Here is a 20,439-nt window from a genome sequence, read left to right as displayed (position 1 = left end):
TTTTCGTGCACAATGTTCAGTGTAGTTGCTAACCTGAGGTTTGAGCTTTCTTCCAAGTAAAGAAGTGTTGTTTTGGAGTACATGATATTGTCACAGATTTTTACTAATCACTTAACAAAGATGATGCAAACTAGTAACAAACATTAAAAATCAACTCTACACATAATTAACTAGGGGTCCCATCACTTTAGGTATGCATTAACAAACAAGTGCAGTGGAACTGATTTGTGAACCACTACACTCTAATTCAGACTTGTTCAAGCACATCGTAGTCCTTTATTCTCCCAAACATTTGTACTATTTCTAGTTGCTTGATCCAGGGTTCATCACACTGGTCCACATAGACTGGTATGGAGCTAGACATCAACTCTCAAAGTCACACAATTCAGTGACCTTTACAAGAATTGATACCCAGGACTATGTTAGTGACAGTGTTATTACATTAACTGTGGTGAGCTAGTTGTCACCCTCAAAATCACTCTGTGTGTGAATGACTCTGATGGTGAACACTAGGACCACCAGTTGGTAAGTAACAAATTATCAACGTATGGGTCGGACTGAGATCACCTGATTCAGATGACTTTTACTTGCAATAGTAAACATGAGAAATTGATTGTCCAAACTTTACACTATCTGCACAACTAGCTTTGTACTTTTATACAACACTTAAATATAGTGGGTTTTACTTATTAAATAGAAAGATAAAACATCACTGGATGACAAAAGAGTACTATTTACATGTATACTAATAATTTTGGAGAGGGTGTCAAGAGCCCCTTGCTTACATCTGCCACTGTGTGTAGGTACAATTAATGTCCATTGATTATTTTGTAAAATATAGCTTGTGCTACTTAGCTTAAAAAACTGGTCAATTCAAAGCTGATGGAAATCAAGTTGATGATTAGGTGGCTTTCAAGGTTGCGTAGATGTTAGAGTACTGAAGTAACTGGAGGAAACAATATTTCATGTGGAAGAGGTCATAGTATAGGACTCAACAACGAGGGAGACAGTACCAGGAGTTGGGATTCCAGAGGAAATTTTTTTACTATGTTGGAAATGCTATCTTAACATCATTGAGGGATAATTTCTAGCAAGCATGTATTGAGAAATATGATTATTATAAAACTTGCACATTCAGAAATGTATGCTGGCATCCTTTTCAAAACTTAAATGTTATGGAAAGGTCAACCTTGTAGACAAAAAGAGAGTATTACTACAAATACCAACCTGTTATGTTGAGTCCTGATGGATCAACTGCTTCTGATGTTAGCATTTTATTTGACTTTTATGACAGAAAGCACTTGCCCTACATGTACTGAGCAACATTTATTGAGGGAAATTGTAATGTGCAGTGTTGTTGATTACAATGAACACATCAACCACCATCGTGCCCTTTGGTTGAAATTGGTGCAGTTAGCGCTGAAGCACTTACAATGCTAGCCATGATCCACCTCTACCATCAAGAGTGCATGAAGAGTGGAGCAAAGAGAGCTGCTATTCACCACCTGTCGAAACATCACTGAACAGTGAAGAAACATTTATTTGCTTCTCAGCATCAGATTTGTGCATTGAACAAGAAAGTTCTAATGAAGGAGGGGAGAACAGCCAATCTACGCGAGGCAATGCCTAATGTATGTCGTACCAGTACATGGAGACAATCCCATGTTTGAAGGATTATCGGTAAGCAAAGGATTTGAACCAGATATCATGATGAGCTGCATACATAAATAACAAGTTTACTGTAACATCAAATTAAAGTTTTGTTATTGTGCATATTATTATCCTTCCAGTCTTTTATATAAAAGGTGATCAGGAGTCTTACAATTCTACTCACCTTTCCTTTAAGCCGAATTCCAATACTTTGGAATTCTTGAATTCCCTTTGAAACGGAGAAAGAGCAGTTGTGTGGTCCCAATGCTATTTCCCAATCCTTGCTTTTCTAAGCTCACATGTCTTTCGGCCAAAGCCATTGTAAATTTCCAGGTAATGCCCTCATTGGAGAAAAAGCTCATCATCAAATACTTGAATATGTTGTTCTCAAAATGATAAAACACTAATTGCATCCCTGACCAATATAAACCCCTCCTCTGATACAATTGATAGTAAGCAAAATTATATTCAAATACTTTTAAACCCAGTATATATTGTGATATAATTGTTTCTGCATGAGCAAGACAAAAAATTGCATTTGTGAATTCTCAGAAATTATGTTCAACTCTCTCTTGCTGCTTTACTCATTTTGCTTGAAAAGTGAACTGTAAATGCAATCACCTATGCCTGGGCACTACTAAGGTATAGGATGACACTTGGTACCAACAATGTACGCAAGACTGAAGACCTGCAGGTTATTAATTTACTGATAATAAACCACATGGAATTGCAAAGTAAAACTACACATATATCAAGAAAGGGTCACAATCAGCAGTAGCTAGTTATTCTTTTAACATGAAAGCAAGGTCTACCATACACACAGACAATAGTGACAGATGACATGGGGTGTCACGAAACCCTAGCACCAGAGTTGGAGTACAAATGATTTACAGTATGGGTCAAAAAAAAGTTTACATTTCGTTTTGTATAAACGATTATAATGCTATGGTTTTACATACGTTTCGTTTTGACAAAACCATAAAGTAAAACGAAATAATTAATAAAAACGATGGGGTGCTTGTGCAATAAACGGTATAGGAGCAGTTTGTTTAAACCATTGCAATCGTTGTAATGTTACGTTGAGACGATTAAGCACATTTAAACGTTTATAGATTTTATTAGCTATAAATAACGCAAGCCGACCGATTGCAAGACATCACAATTGGTTATCAGACAAAATGGTTTATAACCTGTACGAGAAACGACGTATCATTCATTTTTATCGACTTGGATGTAGACCTCCAATGATCGTCAAGTTGCTTCTTGAAGAAAACTTAAAAGTATCGCGAGAGGGTGTGGCTAAGTTCATTGCTAGATTTATTGAGACCGGCTCACTATCGAGAAAGCCTGGTTCAGGGAGACCATCACCAATCACGCAACAAATGCAAGCGATTGTAGAGGCAAAGATGAGGGAGGACGACGAAACGACTGCTTATCAATTGCGTTCCCTGCTGCTATCGCAAGGATTTAACATCAGTAAAAGAACTGTTCTTTGTTGCCGCACCCAGCTAGGCTGGACATTTCGAGGAAGTACATACTGCCAATTGATCAGACACGCCAACAAAGTGAAGCGGCTAGAGTGGGCTCGCCAATACCTTCACAACAGCTTTGATGATGTAGTCTGGACGGACGAATGCTCTGTGCAACTGGAAAGCCACAAACGATTCTGTTGCAGAAAGCAAGGAGAACCACCTAGACTGAAACCCAGGTATAATCTTGTCCTTCACTCAACTCATCGAATATATATACATGCATAAATACATTATTTAAAAAATGTGTTACTGTAAATTAATGTTATTTTTATACAGGGCCAAACATCCAGTTAAAGTACATGTCTGGGCAGGGATTAGCAAACGAGGACGAACAGGAATCTGCATCTTCGAAGGTATCATGGATACCACTTTGTACACAGAAGTATTGGAGAAGATGCTACTGCCTTTTCTCAAAACTGTTTATCCAGATAGTCACCGTTTTATGGCTGACAATGACCCGAAGCATACCTCCAACGAAGCGAAGGACTTCTTTCTCAGAATAAAGTGACTTGGTGGAGGACTCCAGCTGAATCTCCCGATTGTAACCCAATCGAAAACCTTTGGCACGAACTAAAGGAGTACAACCGACGTGTCGTCAAGCCTACAACGAAGGAAGAGTTGATAGAAGGAATAAAGCAATTTTGGGAAACTGTTACTATTGACAAATGTAATAAGTACATTAATCATCTTAGAAAAGTATTACCTAAAGTTATTGAATTAAATGGAGCTGCTACGGGTTATTAGCACAATGTTGTATTGTACATATTATTTGATTATTAATGAAATCACTAACCTCACAAAAGATTTAGCTGAAACAATGTAGCGCAGCACTCCTTCACACCACTAGACTGATACGAACTAGAGAACGAGGACATCCAGAGTAATTATATCACGTGTGTACCTGTCAGCAAATTTTGCAATCACGTGTAAAGAACATTCTAGAATAGCTCACGTGATAGTTGCCAATTTACAAGCAAGAAAAATTTTCATTACTGCGTGGCTACTTATCCTAGATGGTAAAGGCAAAAATATGAGTAATTGCCGCGATGGAAAACAGCACTACTGTTTTATTAAGAGGAGAAGGAACAGGAATATGTAGGATATGCTTTCAAAGCAGTTTGTAAGTTTACTATTAAGCAGTGTACGGTCAGCAAGAATAACTCCGTGTACATTTTCTTGCAATCACGATCAGAGAAAATTAGTTAATGAAACTTAACGAAGTTACCCTCATCTACTTAAGGTGGTAGCTACCCGATAACGAGGTTACCACAAACAGGTTGTGGCTTCCTATGAATATATTAGTGACAAAAGAATGGTAGCGGAACTAACTTTCTGCAGCGATTATGTAGTCTATAACAACTAGGAAGTACCTGTGGTAAGCCATTAATCCTGCACTTTCTACTAATCACTACAATGCTTGTACATCTTCATCAACTAGCAGGTGCCTGCATATGAAAAAGTTTGCTACATAGCACGGACATTATTTTTCTTAATAACTGGACACTAATTTTCACAAACTAACCTGCAGAACTAATTCACAATGCTTTCGTTTCATTGTAACACTAATGTAGTGAAGGTTAATAACTATTAAGACATCAAAATATCTCAGAGCGTTCCTTTCCAAATATCTACCATTCAATTCACCATAGAAAGTGATTTTCAACCTTAAAATGACGATCTTAAATTCCCTGATTTCCTTCTCCTATAGTTCATCTTAATCGCTATTCACTGCTTTTTGCAAATCTGGTTCAGAATCTGTGGTATCACGTGTCGCGGGTTATTACGACTTTTATTGCATTCCTCCAAAATGTATGGGGAAATTTGAGTATGGTGAGTTCAAATGCTTTCAGAAGGACTGTGGGATAGTCATTGCCCACTTCTCATTTCTGTAAATTGAATGCCCAGATCCAATTACGTGTGATTTATCAGGTAGCTGCCGCCTTAAATATGTAACTGGATCTGGTTTTTATAGTACAGTTTTAAGTGTGGCTAGATATGGGAAAACTGGTATTTTTGTGTAGTTATAAGTACTGGTTTTTTTCTGTATATTCAGAATAATGGATTAATTCATTTAATGTATTCAACATGTTTAAAATTTAATAAATACAGGATATGCAGACTTATTGGGATAATAAGATGAGTTATTACGCAACACTCATTGATGCAGGCGCCTGCACCGTTGGCCAATGGAATTGGAACATTTACTCCAAGTTGTCTCATATTTTACTGGGTCCACCCAGTATTCTGGAAGAAGTTGAAATATCTTTCTCTTGATATCATTTAATACCGAGATTGGCAGAGCAGGGTAACGACTGGTTCCGAATACAGTACATCTGACTAATACATTGTCTCCAAAATAAGACTTTTGGGCTAGCTTTTGGGCAAGATCTGAGATCTTATCTGTCTCATGGTAATGCTTGTACTTTGCTATCACGATGTCTGGATCTACAAGTTTTGTTCTGTCGATGTCACTCAATGACAACATTCCATATTTGAGTGACTTCTTAGATTGTTGTATTGGATTACAGTGATGTGCTGATGATGTTGCTGATACTGGTGTTTGTGATGATACTGGTGTTTGTGATGCTCTGTGTGCTGATGATGTTACTGATGGTGTTACTGATATCCAGTGAGGGGTGGATGGTGGACTGCTGGAGGTGGTGGCATGGCACCTGGCTGGATGGCTGTTTCTTATTTCAACTTGTTGTTCTGTGTGAAAAATAAAATCATTGTGTACAAGTTAAACTGGATGCTGATCGTACCATTGGCCTTGTGTTCAAGAGCTTCAAGCCTGGTAATGAAGGATCTTTGGGATTCCAACAATTGTTTTGTATGGGCCTCCAGCATTTGTTTGATTGACTCTTCCAAGAATTGCAAGGTGCCAGTGTTATTGGTGATGTCACTGCCATAATTATTGTGGTTATGGCTGTTCTTATTGCTGTTGTCACATATCACACGACCATTCTCAGACTCTGTAATTAATAATCGCAATTACATTCATATATATATATTTTTTATAGGTAGATACCTGAAGAGTAGTATTTCAGTTGTTCATGTGGGTCCCAACTGAAGTCATCGTCCATATATCGTAATTCATCGATGACTCTGTCAGCCTGTGGAGATGTGATGTCAAGCTCTAAGACCAATGAGCTAAATGGGTCCAATTTTGGACTGGTTGTTGGAGGTACAAAAGGGAAGGTGTTAAAGTGGTTGGGCACTGATCCCAGTGAGGATGTCTCTGGTAGTACTGAGTGATTCGATGTTGTTGCTGTTGCAGGGAGAATGGCAGCTGTTGCTGCCACAGGGAGATTGGCAGGAGTTGTCACCACTATAGGAGGAGTGGCAGTTGTTGCTGACACAGGGAGAGTGGCAAAAGCTGTCGTTGCTGTAGGGAGAGTCATCATCTCTGCAGCTTGAGTGGTAGTTGCCACTGGGATGGGGAGTCTGGGAGTTGTTCTCATCACCTCAGGGAGAACTGCCACCACCGCAGGTAAAATTGTAGAAGCTGTTGGTGCCACAGGAAGAATGTCAGTTGTTGTCACTGTTGCAGGGAGAGTCGTCAGCTCTGCAGTTGGAGTGGCTGACATAGGGAGCCTGGGAGTTGTCATCTCGTCAGGGAGAGTCGTCACCAATGCAGGTTGAATGGATGTTGGTGCTACCTGAGTACAACTGATGGACGTTGTTGTCACTATAGAACTGGCAGGAGAACTGGAGGATGTTGGTGTGACAAACAAAATTGTACCTGTAGTTTAAATTGAGCTCAACACAATGTATTGGAAAACTTTAATGTTACTTACCACTAGCTTTCTTTCTTTTTTTTGTTTCTTTTTGTAGTGTTTCTTTACTTTTTCGTTTTCTTTTTTTTGGCGTGTTGGTTGGTGGTGCTTTCTTGGGGATTGCTCCCTGTGGTGGTAACCATTCGCCAGCAACAAACCTATCTTCAATTTTTTCCATTTCAGATTTTGTGCCTAGAAATTTTATTTACTACATGTAATTGCATATACTTTGTATAGTTTTAGTTCACCTCGTGCTACAATAGTGGCTTTGTGTTCTATCTTCTTTTTGCCAACAGTTACAATACATTCTTCACCAATACTACGTTGGCGGGGTTGTACACTGTCAGCATTCACAGAGGACACACTTCCCTCTGGCCAAAGTACCACGCAATGGCTGTAGCATTCTGTGAAAAATAACAGCAATTAATGGGCTAATGGTAAAAGGCATGGTGGTTTGTGGTCGGACTCTTGGGTGGCTTCGGGTTTATTCAACAAATTACATTAGAGGCTACAGGTGATACCGCACCACAAACCACCAATGACTTACCGGCTTCTGCATTAATGAGCGCTAACGCTCGTCGGAGACTCATAGGTTCCATAACGGCATGTCAGTTTCAGCACTCGCTGCACTTGTACGTTAAGAATGAATTACTGTACAGCTGTGCTCGTACAATGGTGAATACAGTACCCGCCCATTTTTCGTTAAAACGATTACGCAATCGTTTAAACGCTTCTGCGTAATCGTTTTTATTGCCATGCTATCGTTTTGTTACCATGCAATCGTTTTGTTGTGCAATCGTTACAACTATCATATTAGTACAAATCTATGATGGTTTAAAAAAAACGAAATGTAAACTTTTTTTTGACCCATACTGTACGTGCATTAATGTGCTTTAGCTACAAACATAACTAAAGACCAGGCAAACTTGGTCCCCTTGATTTGTCCAATGTATCTGTACATGTGTTAAGTGATCTGTAAATTGATTGAATAAAGTAAGTACCATACAACTATAGTGGTTATTGATATTCACACAAGTTTAACGACAGATAAGCAGAAGGTTATTTTCAAGAGTTGGAAGGACAACTTAAATTAAGCTAAGGCTCCTGCCCAACTAGTCACTCTCAGTAACGTTCAGCAAATGGAGTTGTAACATGTTAGTGAAGTTGCAGTATTTCAGTGGGATGCTTCCTACTTTACTCCTATTCAGTGGCTTTCAGTCTTAAAATAGTCAACAGATAGACCAATAACCAAACTGTGAACACATTTAACAGGGTACATGGATTTAGTCAGGATGTAGCACAGTACAGTCTTTTCAGTAAGTGTACACATACGACACAACATACACATGTAATACAAACATTTCACACACCATGACTACACGACAGATTGGTGGGAAACTATATCGTGGGCACATACACAGGAATCAATCATCTTCATACACCATCCATTGATCACAAGCTCTACATAGTAATTAAATTATTCATGGCTACATGCCTACTGATTTTATCCAGAGATGTTAAAACCTGCTACCACTTTGCACATCCAGACAGAGTTGCTGGAAGAATTGCTTAATGCTTGTCTCTTAACAGATTGGCATTCATAATTCCATCCAGTTGATCATACCCATTAGCGTAATAATAGCTGATATCTTAAGAGGCCTTACATATAGTGAGTTCAAGAAGATCAAAGCCTTGACAGACTAAGTATGGCACATATTGACTGTTTGTGCTATAGTGTGATTGCTTAAACTAGACATAAAACATCTGTACTGCTGCTGGTACATGGCTATTATTGAGCCTTACGTCACTTGTGAAATAGGAAACTACTAATAAATAAAGATTGGCTGAAGTGTTATACACACAACATTGTATAAAGTTATTAAGGCTGCTGGGGAAGGAAGACGGTAGATTGTTAAGTGTGTTAAGTAAAACCTATGCAACGTAGTGGTGTTATGCAATGTAAAAGATATAATGTGGTTTCATCAAAAGATTTTAAACAGATTATGGTAAGAAGGCAGTAAACAGTACACTTGATTGTGCTAGGTGAACTGAAATATTTTGATCAATACTCTATTGGATTCCAAATATAAATACTGTTGGAGTAGACCGATCATGCATCATAGGAAATCACAAAATTCAATCTCTACAAGAGCCAGAAAAGATGACCTATAGTTTCTATAAATAATGCATTTAACAGCTTCAGATCAAAACGCTGATATTTGTTCTCACGTGTTTCCTAGATCCTTGAAGCATGCAAACACTATGTCACGAGCTGGAAAGATAATTATACACGCCTGGATACATTACAGCAGAGTGAATTAACAGACCAATCATCTTCCACACCCCTGCATTACCACTATAGCATACTTCCACAAAACAAACAAGCCTACACAGTTATAAAACAGTTACAGCAAAACTAATATAAATGTTCTGCTGTATTCACCACTTTCATTACTTTCAAATGTTCATTGTGTCATTAATGAATGATTGTGGGTTTTGGTTAATTGGCAAATTATTTCCGCTTCGTAACCAAAACTTGTAAAACTTAGCTAATATCAGCTGTCGCTGATAATTCAACTAATTATCACTAATTAAGTTTACAAATTGATGATGAGCATATAAACAATGGCCATATATATTATAGACCTTCACAATTGCTGGCAACAGCATTTCAAAATACAATGATGTTAGGTATACTTTTACCAGTCTTTGTGAGGTTCCAGCATGAGGCCATGATCAATATGCAGAAATGTTTGTAATAGAAGGGACATGCGACAGGAAAATACATTCCGTTCATTGGCTGCTTATGCTATAAACCTTCAGAGTGAGAGTTGTTTCACTGTGTGATTTGCAGCCCTAATGATTGACCTGCTTGGCATTGGCCTCAGCATTGGCACTGGGCTAATTTCTGTTTGTCTCCCTTTTAACTTTGTTTTGATATTCAAGGTTAGAGATTTCTTTACCAGAAGAGGATGAGCCAGACGATAGCAGCTCGGAAAGTGCGGGTGTGGACTGAACCTATGAAGTGGTATATCTACTGCTCATGAGTAAATAAACATGTGTTTATAAAATCTACATCACTAGTACTATTCCTTCATAAGTTTGAACCTATTAAAAGCATCTTTGTTAATAGTTTAACAGTTAGCTAGACATCAACTCTCCAAGTCACAGAATTCAGTGATCTTTACAAGAGTTGATAACCAGGACTATGTTATTGACACAAGTGACAGTGTTAGTCCATTGGTTATGATGGGCTAGCCTCAAAATCACTCTGTGAATGACTCTGATGGTGAACACTAGGACCAACATAAAATGATTCATTATTTATTGTCATCATGTTAGTATAGGAAACTTTAGTAATTGAGTTGGCAATATCTTACAGGAAGAGTGCAGTAAAATGTGAGATAATATACCAGCCGAAATACTTCCATTACAGCAGGAAGATAGACCATGACTAATATTCTATCATTATCATAACTGAACAGCAATTTTGTATATATATTTTACAGAAACTGATTTGAAAAACCATACATGTATTTGAAACTTTGTTACAGTAGTGCATTGTGGTGCAAATGGTGATTCACACAGTCTGTGGCTACGCAATAATGGGATGTACTAAGTAAGAATATAAATAGGGACACCTGGGTTGCTAAGGCACTTCCAGGCTACTAACCCCTTCTGGTTTGGGTATGGTGTTGATTTTTAAATTGTTTCCTTTTCCTATACAAAACTAAGCTAGATGGTATAGACAATTGCTAGTACATAATCTACAGAAGGTTGGCCGATCCAAACTAAATATCCTGCTTATTCTCAGGGGACTTGTATGCTGCATTATGGATCCTGCATTTTAAAATGTTAACATGCAAGTTGTAATGGCAGTGATGTCATGTGTTGAGATGCTATAGTGCTACAGCTGAACTACAGATGGTACTACATTGTGTGGGTATTTCCTTTTCCTGCCATATGATTAATAGTAAAAGTGGCATGCATAACAACATTATTTGTCCAGAAGACTAAAATAAATACAAAAAAGCGCTCTCATGATAATTTCATAAATGGTTACAAATAAACTCATAATTACGAGAATTTTATGAGTACTCATAGAAGTAGTAGCATGCACACATGCAGAACATAAAGTACATACTGTATTACTCACAGACATAGGTAAATGAAGATTACCTACACAGCTCAGTATGAAAGTAACATGGACTAGATACATTCATCTATGCAGTCTCTCAACACACTGGAAACAAATGCTACACATTCTCCATTAACACTCTGTGACTAAAACTTGACTAATCATTTGGCCACCTCTCGTCAACGGAGGTAGCCTCTAATTAGAGTTAACATTAGAATCTTATCATCTGCATGAAAATTCACCGAGTGTACACAACTTGGCAGTGCTAAAACATTTCTAACGGAATCCTATACCATCATCATATCATCCCTGATGATAGTTTATCCAATAAACCAGTAATGTGACCAGGTCCAATTCAGCTGCTCTTGTGTTACTAAGCAATGCTGAGCAGTGTAACCACATTCTATTAAATGCTGAACTTTCAGCATAGTGACAGCTGAACTTTCAGCATAGTGACAGTTGATCTCTGTACATGGCAACTTTGGTATGTCTGGCCTCTCTAACTGACTGCTCTAATACAATGAATGTACTATTAGATAAATTCTACATAAATGATAATTATGGAATCTAATGCCACCTTGGCTTCGGAAGCTGAGAATGTTGAACAATTATTGGACAACCAGAATATGATAGCTTTCTGTTGGAAATACATTTAATATTTATGGAGTGTGGTATTAATCAAGCAGTGATTCAGACCCACTTTAAAATACATTGCTTTGACAAGGCCGGAGGAGGGAAAATTGAGTTGGTCAGGCCATTGACTATAATGTTGAAATTGCTACTATATACATGCCAATGAGAGAGGAGCTGTTGCAGTGTGCGAAGTGCAAAGCACGAGCATTCTAGGGGGTCTGGGGGCATGCTGCCACAGGAAATTTTTGAAAATTAGACACTCAGATATGCAATTTTAGTGATATTTCACTGCTAGCTATATAAATATGCTCAAGCCTATCTGTTGTTCTTCAGACTTTCTATACTATGTATAATTGTAGACCTGACATCAGTATAGCTACAGGGGACACAGCATGAAACTTGCTGTATGGTTCATTTATCATGAACCACGATAGTGGGTTCATAATAGGGATTGCCCATGTTTTTTGCAAAAACTCTAATAGAACGCATGCCTAACAACCACCTTGGAAAGCATCCTCCAACTCAAAACAACCCTCTGGTGGTTATTTGCAATTAGTATTGGTCTTCTAGTATGTATCAAGTGAAAAGGAAACAGTATGTGTATTTGGGACAAAACTGAAATTTGCCGTTTTGTTCATATTATTATTATTCTTATTATTCATAATATTATTTTGTTTCACTCATGTACAGCAAAAGTTATCCACTTTTTCGCCCTAAAAACTATATAGCCATGCTTACTGAGTCCTTCCACGTGTCCATGACCTATTAATAAGCCCGTATTCCACAGATCGCCAACCACCCTACACCTCGAAAATTTTCTAAGTTCTCTTCGCCATTACACTATTGGCAGCAGCTCCGTATACTAAAGAAGCCGTATAACAATAAAATACAGGATTCCATTGTGTGAGCTTCTTTCGGTTTTGTTGCAGAGTTAATCAAGTACTCAACAGCACTTCTTAGACTTAGAAGATCTCTCATAGCGTCTCTACGTGGTGAGTATAGTCTACTTCTTCCTGTAAGCGCACGGTCGTGATTCGCTACGAGCGACCATACAAGTGCTCTCTCAGAGACATAACTGAAGAAGTGATAGTGCTGACACCAGAGATTATTTATTGTTATGAATATAGTTTCTATAAACCATATTTCCTTTCCATGTAAAGCCTAAAGTTGGGTGGAGTCAGTATTAGTGTTAATTAAAATATTCGTGTGAGTGCCATAATTGTCTGACCACTGACATTGTGTAAACATGGCTTCATGCTGTTGATAACCCATGGTTTACAATAGGCATTGCAGCTATACACAGTACCTGACTGTTGTTATGAATGATGTGTGTGCATGCACATTAGCTTCAGACCTTCAGTGCTGGTCACTGTAAAGTGTTAACACATAACGTTTATGGGAAGCCATGCATTCATATACATTTCAACATAGATTTCTTCACTGTGGTATACTCAATGAATACAATACTCACATGAACAACAAACTCTAGCTACACAAACTATATTGTACGTAGCATTATATTATCATTTATACTACTGTGCACCAGTGAGCCAATGTTGTAGTCCATGCACCCATGGAAAATCTGTACATGATTCTTCTTATTGTGTACGGTCTTGGTTGAAATAATAAATGCACAGCCACTGACTATTTTAACTTATAATTATATGCTTGTCAGAGCTCCATGTCTTCAATTGTCTTATGACAGGTAGCTTGGTGCGTGTATATTCATGAACACTGCATTAGGATGCTAACGTGAGTAAGAGACTAGAGTCCTGACACATGTAGTAAGACAAGTTAGACAACAGCTGCTCACTGTTGTGTGTAATGTATAGTCTCGTCCACAGTCAAGAGTAGTCAGGTAAATACTCTAATAATGCAGTCAAGTGTGTCTGATATCAACAAAGCTTATACTGAACTTGACAGCCACTAATTGTAAACTGCTCTACGTATATCTACAACAATTATCATTATCAGTAAAACAAATCCATTACTGGGTTAATAAAAAGTACACAAACTAGATGAATAAAATTGGAAATTTTAAAATGGGAATAGGGATCGCTAAAAAAGCCATGAAACAAGAAGGGATGGCTGGGGTGGTAATGTAAACCACAAATCCCTATTTTGACTCATTTTAAAATGACTCAGGGGAGCATGTAACTAAATATTTATGACAGAGAGTCAAAATAGGGATTTGTGGTTTACATTACCACCCCAGCGATCCCTTCTTGTTTGGTGGCTTTTTCAGCGATCCCTATTCCCATTTTAAAATTTCCAATTTTTATTCATCTAGTAGTTATAGCTAGCAATTAGAAGTTCAAGGGGGTCCGGGGGTTGCACCTCCAGGAGCTGCAGAATTTTTGCAATTTAAAATTGAAAATGCTTAAAATTTTAAAATTGATGCTAAATTTTAAAGTAAAACTAGCTATCAACTTGCAACTTTTCCCCCAAATTTCACAGGGAACCCATGCAGCATGGCCCCCATGGGTTATCAACAGCATGACTTAGGGGTGCTAGACCCAGATGTTACTGCTCTGACCAACTCTAAAGTGGCTTTCCTCAACTCATTCTAGGAAATAGTGCATTCCGGTTTGAGAACAGCTTATTCAAGTTGAGAAAAATGCAGAAATTTGGAAGAAATTCAGTAAGAGTTCCAAGAAGAGAAAAGGGCAGGGAGTTAAACACAAGAAAGTAGCAGGCTGGTGGTATGGTTCTGTCCATTACATCAGACAACACCATCTGAATATAAGATAACCCAGAGTAAATATTTAAACCCATCAAAATCCATCCCTTGAAGAGACTGAGTGTGGTGCTTGACATCAGGTGAAAGTTCTGAATCTCGAGTACCTAGACAAAAGAACTGCTTAGGAAGAACACCACAACCATAGTGTATGCGGCCACTCATCCTGTTTCAGAAAGGAACATGCTCTTTTGTCCTGAACCCCAATCTCCCCATCTCACAGCCACATGGATGCCTGGTGTGCCTAGGTCTGCAAAGAGCTTTGCTGATGATTTTCTCAGGGTCAGGCTGGAGCACGAAAGGTGTATGTTACTTAGAAGCCTGCAAGAGATAGTTGCATCTAATGGTCCACTGTGTGCAATGCCTGGTGTGGAGTCAATCCCAGAGATGAATAGGACCATGGAAAAGGTGAAAGCAAAAAGGAGTCTCTTTTCACGTGGGGGCAGCGTACTACCTGCACCATACTGAGAAGGCCCCATATACTGTACACCAAAATTGTGATGAGTTTAAGACAGCGTTGATCTGTGCAGGCGCATACATGAAGATCACCGCACAAGGTAGCACACTGGCAAGCTCTCCGGCCTTTACAGGTGCTGTTGATGAAGCTGCTGCAGAATATGGTGACTGGGTAGCTGAATGCAGGGGAGTAAGCCATTAGACAAAGAGTGACAACTGGGCTTGCCAGCATGTTAGATAAGTACACTGTGGGTGTGGAGGACATTGCAAAATTGGAGGCCATGCACGCAAATTTTGAGATGATCCATGAAGATGACACTGTGGAGAGGAAGAAGGCTGCCAGAGAGCTGATAAGGCTTGCTAAGGAGATTCCTTGGCCATCCTCCAGGAGGGGGTTGAGGATGAGAACAATGCTGGGTAGTAGGAGTACTAAGCGCCTTTCTCAACACAACACTTCTGGGAGAATCACTTAGACACGCAAGATACTGTTAAGAGTAGGGTATAACTAATTGCATACAGTGCTGTTTGTATTGTATTAGAGTAAGCGAAACTTTTATTGTGGGTTTAACTAAAAATGTTGCTGATTCTTTAAGTTGGCTTTGTTGTAGAAGCTAGCTTAAGTTAGAATTAATTCTATTTAAGGAATAGCATCATGTGTTTCATATCTCTGAATCTATCTCCTCAGAGTTATCCTTAACTTCAGAAACACTTGCATGAATAAACGATTTTTGAAAAAGTGGCTTGAACAAGATAATGATATCTGTAAAAAGTCCATAAAGCCATACATAAAGAAGTGGTTTGTTGTGAAATGTTTGATAAGTTACAGGTGCTAAAAACAAAACTCCAGGATATGACATATTACTTGGAACTCACCAGGAGCCTAAATCAGCAGCATGGAGAGCAGTCTCTGCACCAGCAGCCAGTAAGACCAGCTGACCTTTGTTGGTATGGGGATGGGATATTTAGCAGAATGGAGGAATTGGTGGAAACAGCACAATCATTGTTTACAGATTATTGATAGTCTTAGAACATCCACTACCAGTTAGTTCCTCACTGTTACGTATAGAACAGCTACATAGCTAGAACTCACCACAATTGAAATGCATTCTATTTGTAGCATTGATTTTCTGTCTTCTATCACTTGTGGCAATCAATTCTTAGACTTTAGTCATACCTGAGCCTCATTAGTTAACTTAATGATTTACTGATCATCATCTTCCAATTAACATCCCATATTTTAAAGTGCATGCTACTAGAAGTGCCTTACAGCTAGTTACCAAACACATGATAAGAGCATTCTAGAATGTGGTGTTGAATGGTCAGGCTTAGTTTTAGGTGGCCATACTCTATTTTCTTGAGGTGGCTTTTACAGATTTTCAATTATAAGCACCCCTCCTTGAAGGCGCTTCCTAACATGTGCTTCAAAATATTATATGGGGTGTGATGGTTGAGATATGACTACTCTAAGAATTGATTGCTACAGCTGATGTTATATAAGCTACAAGATCAGCGATACATAGACCATATGCTTTAATCGTGGTGAGTTCTATGTAACTGTTTTTATATATGTAACAGTGAGCAGCTAAGTGGTGATGGGTGTTCTAAGGCTGTCCATAATCTGTAAACTACGATTCTGCTGTTTCTGCCAATTCCATTACAATGTTGGTATGTTAGGTGAGAACAAGGGGTTGGTCCAATAATGTTACCAGGTGGGGACCAGACTGGCTACACTACAAAGAGACTGTTTGACAAGTTATTGCTGACTCCACCTTATTACATGTAACATGCCACAAGAGGTTGTACTAACAACACCCCATAATGTCAATATATCACTAAACATGCACATTTTGTCAATATGGGATGTCAGTACAATTGTATAGTTATCATGGGATGAGTAGAAACGTTAGGAATGACAAACATAGTGTAGCTAGCTGGTAGGATTATTGATCAGATCAACAACTCCTTCCAACACATAGTAAGAGTTGAGTACCAAGTTGCACTCTTTGCAAACAAATTACCCAAAGTAGTTACTTCGCATTTAAAACCACAAATTTCATTTCAACAAATATCATGTTCAAATACATAATAATTATAGACCCTTTGCAGGTGAGCCTGCTGCCATATCAACATCTGCATCTTAGAGTACAACCCATTTTGCAACCCTGATAGCAGCGTATAAGAGTTTATAAACAATATCCAGGAAGTAGAGGCATTATACGGCAAGGTTGACCAGGTCGAACCTACATTCTCTCCTACACTATCAGGGTTGCACGATGGGTTGTACTCCAGCGGATGTTGCTATGGCAGCAGTTCACCTTCAATGGGTCTATACAAATTCATACAAGAGTACTCAAAATGCAATTCACAGGCTGAGCCCAGGCCGCCTTTTGTACCCGGCCTTAAGCAAATTACCAGACCTAAGAAAGGCGGTCTGGGCACAATAACTAACGACATTCTTTTATCTCGACAATCCACACGACTAAAAGGGAGAAAGCGAGCGGGAGAAAGTGGGGCTGCGAGTTGACCTTTGTTCCAGCCGACACCTATTAAAAACCACACGAACAGTCAACACAGATAGTGGAAGAAAATTTATTCACCTCTCTTTCCTCTCCATTTTCTACGGCTCGAACGTTTGCTACTCACAGTACAGCTCACGACTGGGTGGAACAGTGCGCATGCGTTTGTGTTCACGTGATCGTCGCTGGTTGGTTGGTTGGTTGATTGGTTCGTTCGTTCGTTCGTTCTCCGTTCTCTACTCTGTGCGTGTCACACTCACCAGGTAAAGAAATTAGTTGTGTCGTCAGTGCCAAACTAGAATGTGCTATTTTGTAGATTGGCGAAGATTTAGGATTGTACAGGAGGCGCACCAAATTAATAGCAGGTCATGTGTGGTCTCGTGTGTGGTACAGTAGTGTATGTTGTGAACAATTGGCTGTAAAATGTGCATGCGAGTAACTATAGTGTCATAGTTGTGTGTAGTGTCTGTGTTATTACGCTTTACCGTATAGCGGATTTTCAGTGTTGGGAGTAACGCGTTACGTAATATTATTACTTTTGTGGTAACTAAGTAAGGCCACTCCAAACAAATTCTCTGTTTCTCGTCCACCGCCCGCATCTAGTTACTGTCAGCTCTAAATATTCCATTATTCCGTATTCTTCCATTATTTTCCGGTTATTCTTGCATACTGAGAGGCTCAGTAAAAGCCATCTTGAAACAGTGTGTCAGCAGTGCTATCGAGTTGGCACAAACTTCACGTTTGCACTATTTTTGCAACTTGAAAAGCTTAAGCATGCTTTTATGCAGCTTTTTATGGTTATGCCAGGCAAATAATGGCTTGAAAAGCTGCCAATCTTATAATGAAATAATGGAAATGGACCGTCCGCCCACATGCAAATATGCTTGAGTCCAGGACGAGAAACAGAGAATTTATTTGGAGTGGCCTAATATACCGAAATACGCTATAAAAAAGGGTAATATAACTCAAGGTACTTTGCTTACAAATGTAACGCGTTACCTAAGTAATATAGTTACTGTAACGAGTCTAATATTATGTAATATTATTACTACAAGTAACGAAGTTACTAATCTCGTTAGTTATCCTCTGAGTAACGCCTAGCCACAACAAAGTAACGAAGCCTAAATGAAGCTTATTCACCAGCTTCTTACTTATAACCAAGATTTACACATTGTCCAACAACGCAATCATGTCACGTGATAAAGTGGTAGTTTCATACGTGACAGCTTAAGGCTGTGGACACAGTAATATAATATGTAATATTATTATAGTTACTTTATTTTATGGGTAATATGTAACATGTAACTAGTTACTTTTATAAAGTAACTTGCCCAACAGTTACTTTTATAAAGTAACTTGCCCAACACTGGGTTTTTATTGCGATGACTTTGATGTGATTTGGGTAGTCTCGCGTGGCAAGGGGATGTCACTCAGGCTCTTGCTGTAGGTCGATCTGCGACCGCAGTCAAACTCTGTCAACGGTCAAGGCCACAAAATAGCTCTTACAATGGGTCAAGGGTCAAGACGATACGGAAGGTTCGAAACCCACAATCGAAACTATACGTAGCTATTATCAAGTTTACGCAACTCACAAGAAGTAAGGATCTACAAGAAGATGCTTTAAAGCTCCAACAGTCATTTCGCTGTAATTATAATGATTTTTCTCTCCCAGCTGCTGGTAGCATGCACCAAGAAAATATTATACTAGGTTACAAGCACAGGTACGTATAGGAAAATAGAGAAATAAGTGGAGGTCAAAAGTTCAACAAGAAACACTCAAGTCAAGGGTCAAGGTGAAATTGAAGACTTTGACTGCGGTTGCAGATCTACCTACAGCGAGAGCCGACGTGACACTTGCCAGACTGCTTTTTCTCAGCACAGCACTTATCGATTAGAATTATAAGTGCCTGCTCGAAAATGGGTCTGGCAACTGAATATGCAACTCATTCTAGAGATGATTTGTCATTACCACCTGGACAACAAATAAGTGATTTGCTACACAACTATTATTAACAGTGAGAAGAATAATAACTGCGTAAATTAATAATTCTCAGTGCAAAGACTATCCTATCTGTTGTTGGCACGTTCTGGAACAGAGATGATGAGAGATGGATCGTTTGTGTGCCCTTTGCCATTCTCTGCCACCTACAGAAGAAGGCAAAAATAGTTGAACAAAGCTAGATGCATTAAGAAGGAAACCCTTACTAGGCTTCTGTGGTATAGGAAACTTTCTTTCGAGCTGCCTCGGTAATATGTTTGACTTGCCAGAATAAGTTAAAGAGAGTCAAGAAGTTTAAGAAAGATCTCATGACTGCTGTTAGCAATATTAATGAGCTGGTTGATCCTCAGTATTGTAGTTAGTATTGTATTTATTGTAGCAGTATTCTATATTTAGTTAATGAGGTACTAATTACAGTTTTGGCAATTACAAAGGGCAGAACACAGATCGCAACACTGACATGCTATTTTTGGTTCAGTGCCATCACCAACAAGAAGTTAGACAGCAACAGGGCTCTGTGACATCTCGTTTCATTTTGACCATATTCTTCTGTGGCTTTGGAAATGTGTTTTCTTGTTTCTTGTAGTACAAAATGGCTTCAGCCTGACTATCATCTCTCCCTGCTCTTCCGCTTTGCTGTTCCAGCTCTTCAGTAATGTTTGGTGCCCCCCAATTTATAACTCGACCAATGTCAGGACAGTCCACGCCCAGTCCAAATGCACTAGTGGCTATTACCAGTCTTAGTCTAGTGTTCTGCTTGCGAAATTCAGCCAAGACCTCCTCCCTCATCTCTGTAGTGGATGCAGCAGTAAATAGATTTATCAACCTGAACTCTATAATATTGGGCAATCCAGGAGGCTCTGTTATATTGCTACCAAGTCTTTATCCTTTGATCCTTTGGCATATATCCCCACAATCAACCAGAACAGTACAGTCTTGACATTATTTTCCCATAGACTAAGTAGTTTATCTGCTAACATGGTGCAAAGCTCAGCTTGTGTA

The 20,439-nt window shown here is 38.9% G+C and overlaps 1 protein-coding gene and 2 long non-coding RNA genes across 3 annotated transcripts; 1 reads left to right on the top strand and 2 right to left on the bottom strand.

The window, feature by feature from the left end:
• Positions 1–4,167: 4,167 nt before the first annotated feature.
• On the top strand, positions 4,168–6,559 carry LOC136245707 (uncharacterized). Its single transcript, XR_010696085.1, has 4 exons — positions 4,168–4,302; positions 5,292–6,060; positions 6,203–6,408; positions 6,460–6,559. It is a non-coding gene; the product is annotated as an uncharacterized lncRNA (long non-coding RNA).
• Positions 6,537–7,638, bottom strand: LOC136245706 (uncharacterized). The gene is made up of 3 exons (XR_010696084.1): positions 7,207–7,638; positions 6,980–7,150; positions 6,537–6,924 (listed from the first exon to the last, which is right to left on the bottom strand). It is a non-coding gene; the product is annotated as an uncharacterized lncRNA (long non-coding RNA).
• Positions 7,639–19,505: 11,867 nt separating this feature from the next.
• LOC136245276 (ATP-dependent DNA helicase Q1-like) lies at positions 19,506–20,226 on the bottom strand. Its single transcript, XM_066036764.1, has 2 exons — positions 19,978–20,226; positions 19,506–19,583 (listed from the first exon to the last, which is right to left on the bottom strand). The coding sequence occupies exons 1-2, from the start codon at positions 20,224–20,226 to the stop codon at positions 19,506–19,508; spliced, it is 327 nt and encodes a 108-aa protein (XP_065892836.1).
• Between the last annotated feature and the right edge of the window lie 213 nt (positions 20,227–20,439).

This window comes from Dysidea avara, chromosome 15, assembly GCF_963678975.1.
Source record: "Dysidea avara chromosome 15, odDysAvar1.4, whole genome shotgun sequence".
Lineage (NCBI taxonomy): Eukaryota > Metazoa > Porifera > Demospongiae > Dictyoceratida > Dysideidae > Dysidea > Dysidea avara.
This window is presented reverse-complemented; position numbering and strand designations above follow the sequence as displayed.

Bases quoted from the DNA above. Each gene is read 5' to 3' on its own strand.
- LOC136245276 (XM_066036764.1), bottom strand. From the start codon at position 20,226: ATGAGGGAGGAGGTCTTGGCTGAATTTCGCAAGCAGAACACTAGACTA. The intron at 19,584-19,977 runs GTCAAAATGAAA...CTTCTTCTGTAG, and splicing joins CAAAGCCACAGAAGAATATG to GTGGCAGAGAATGGCAAAGG.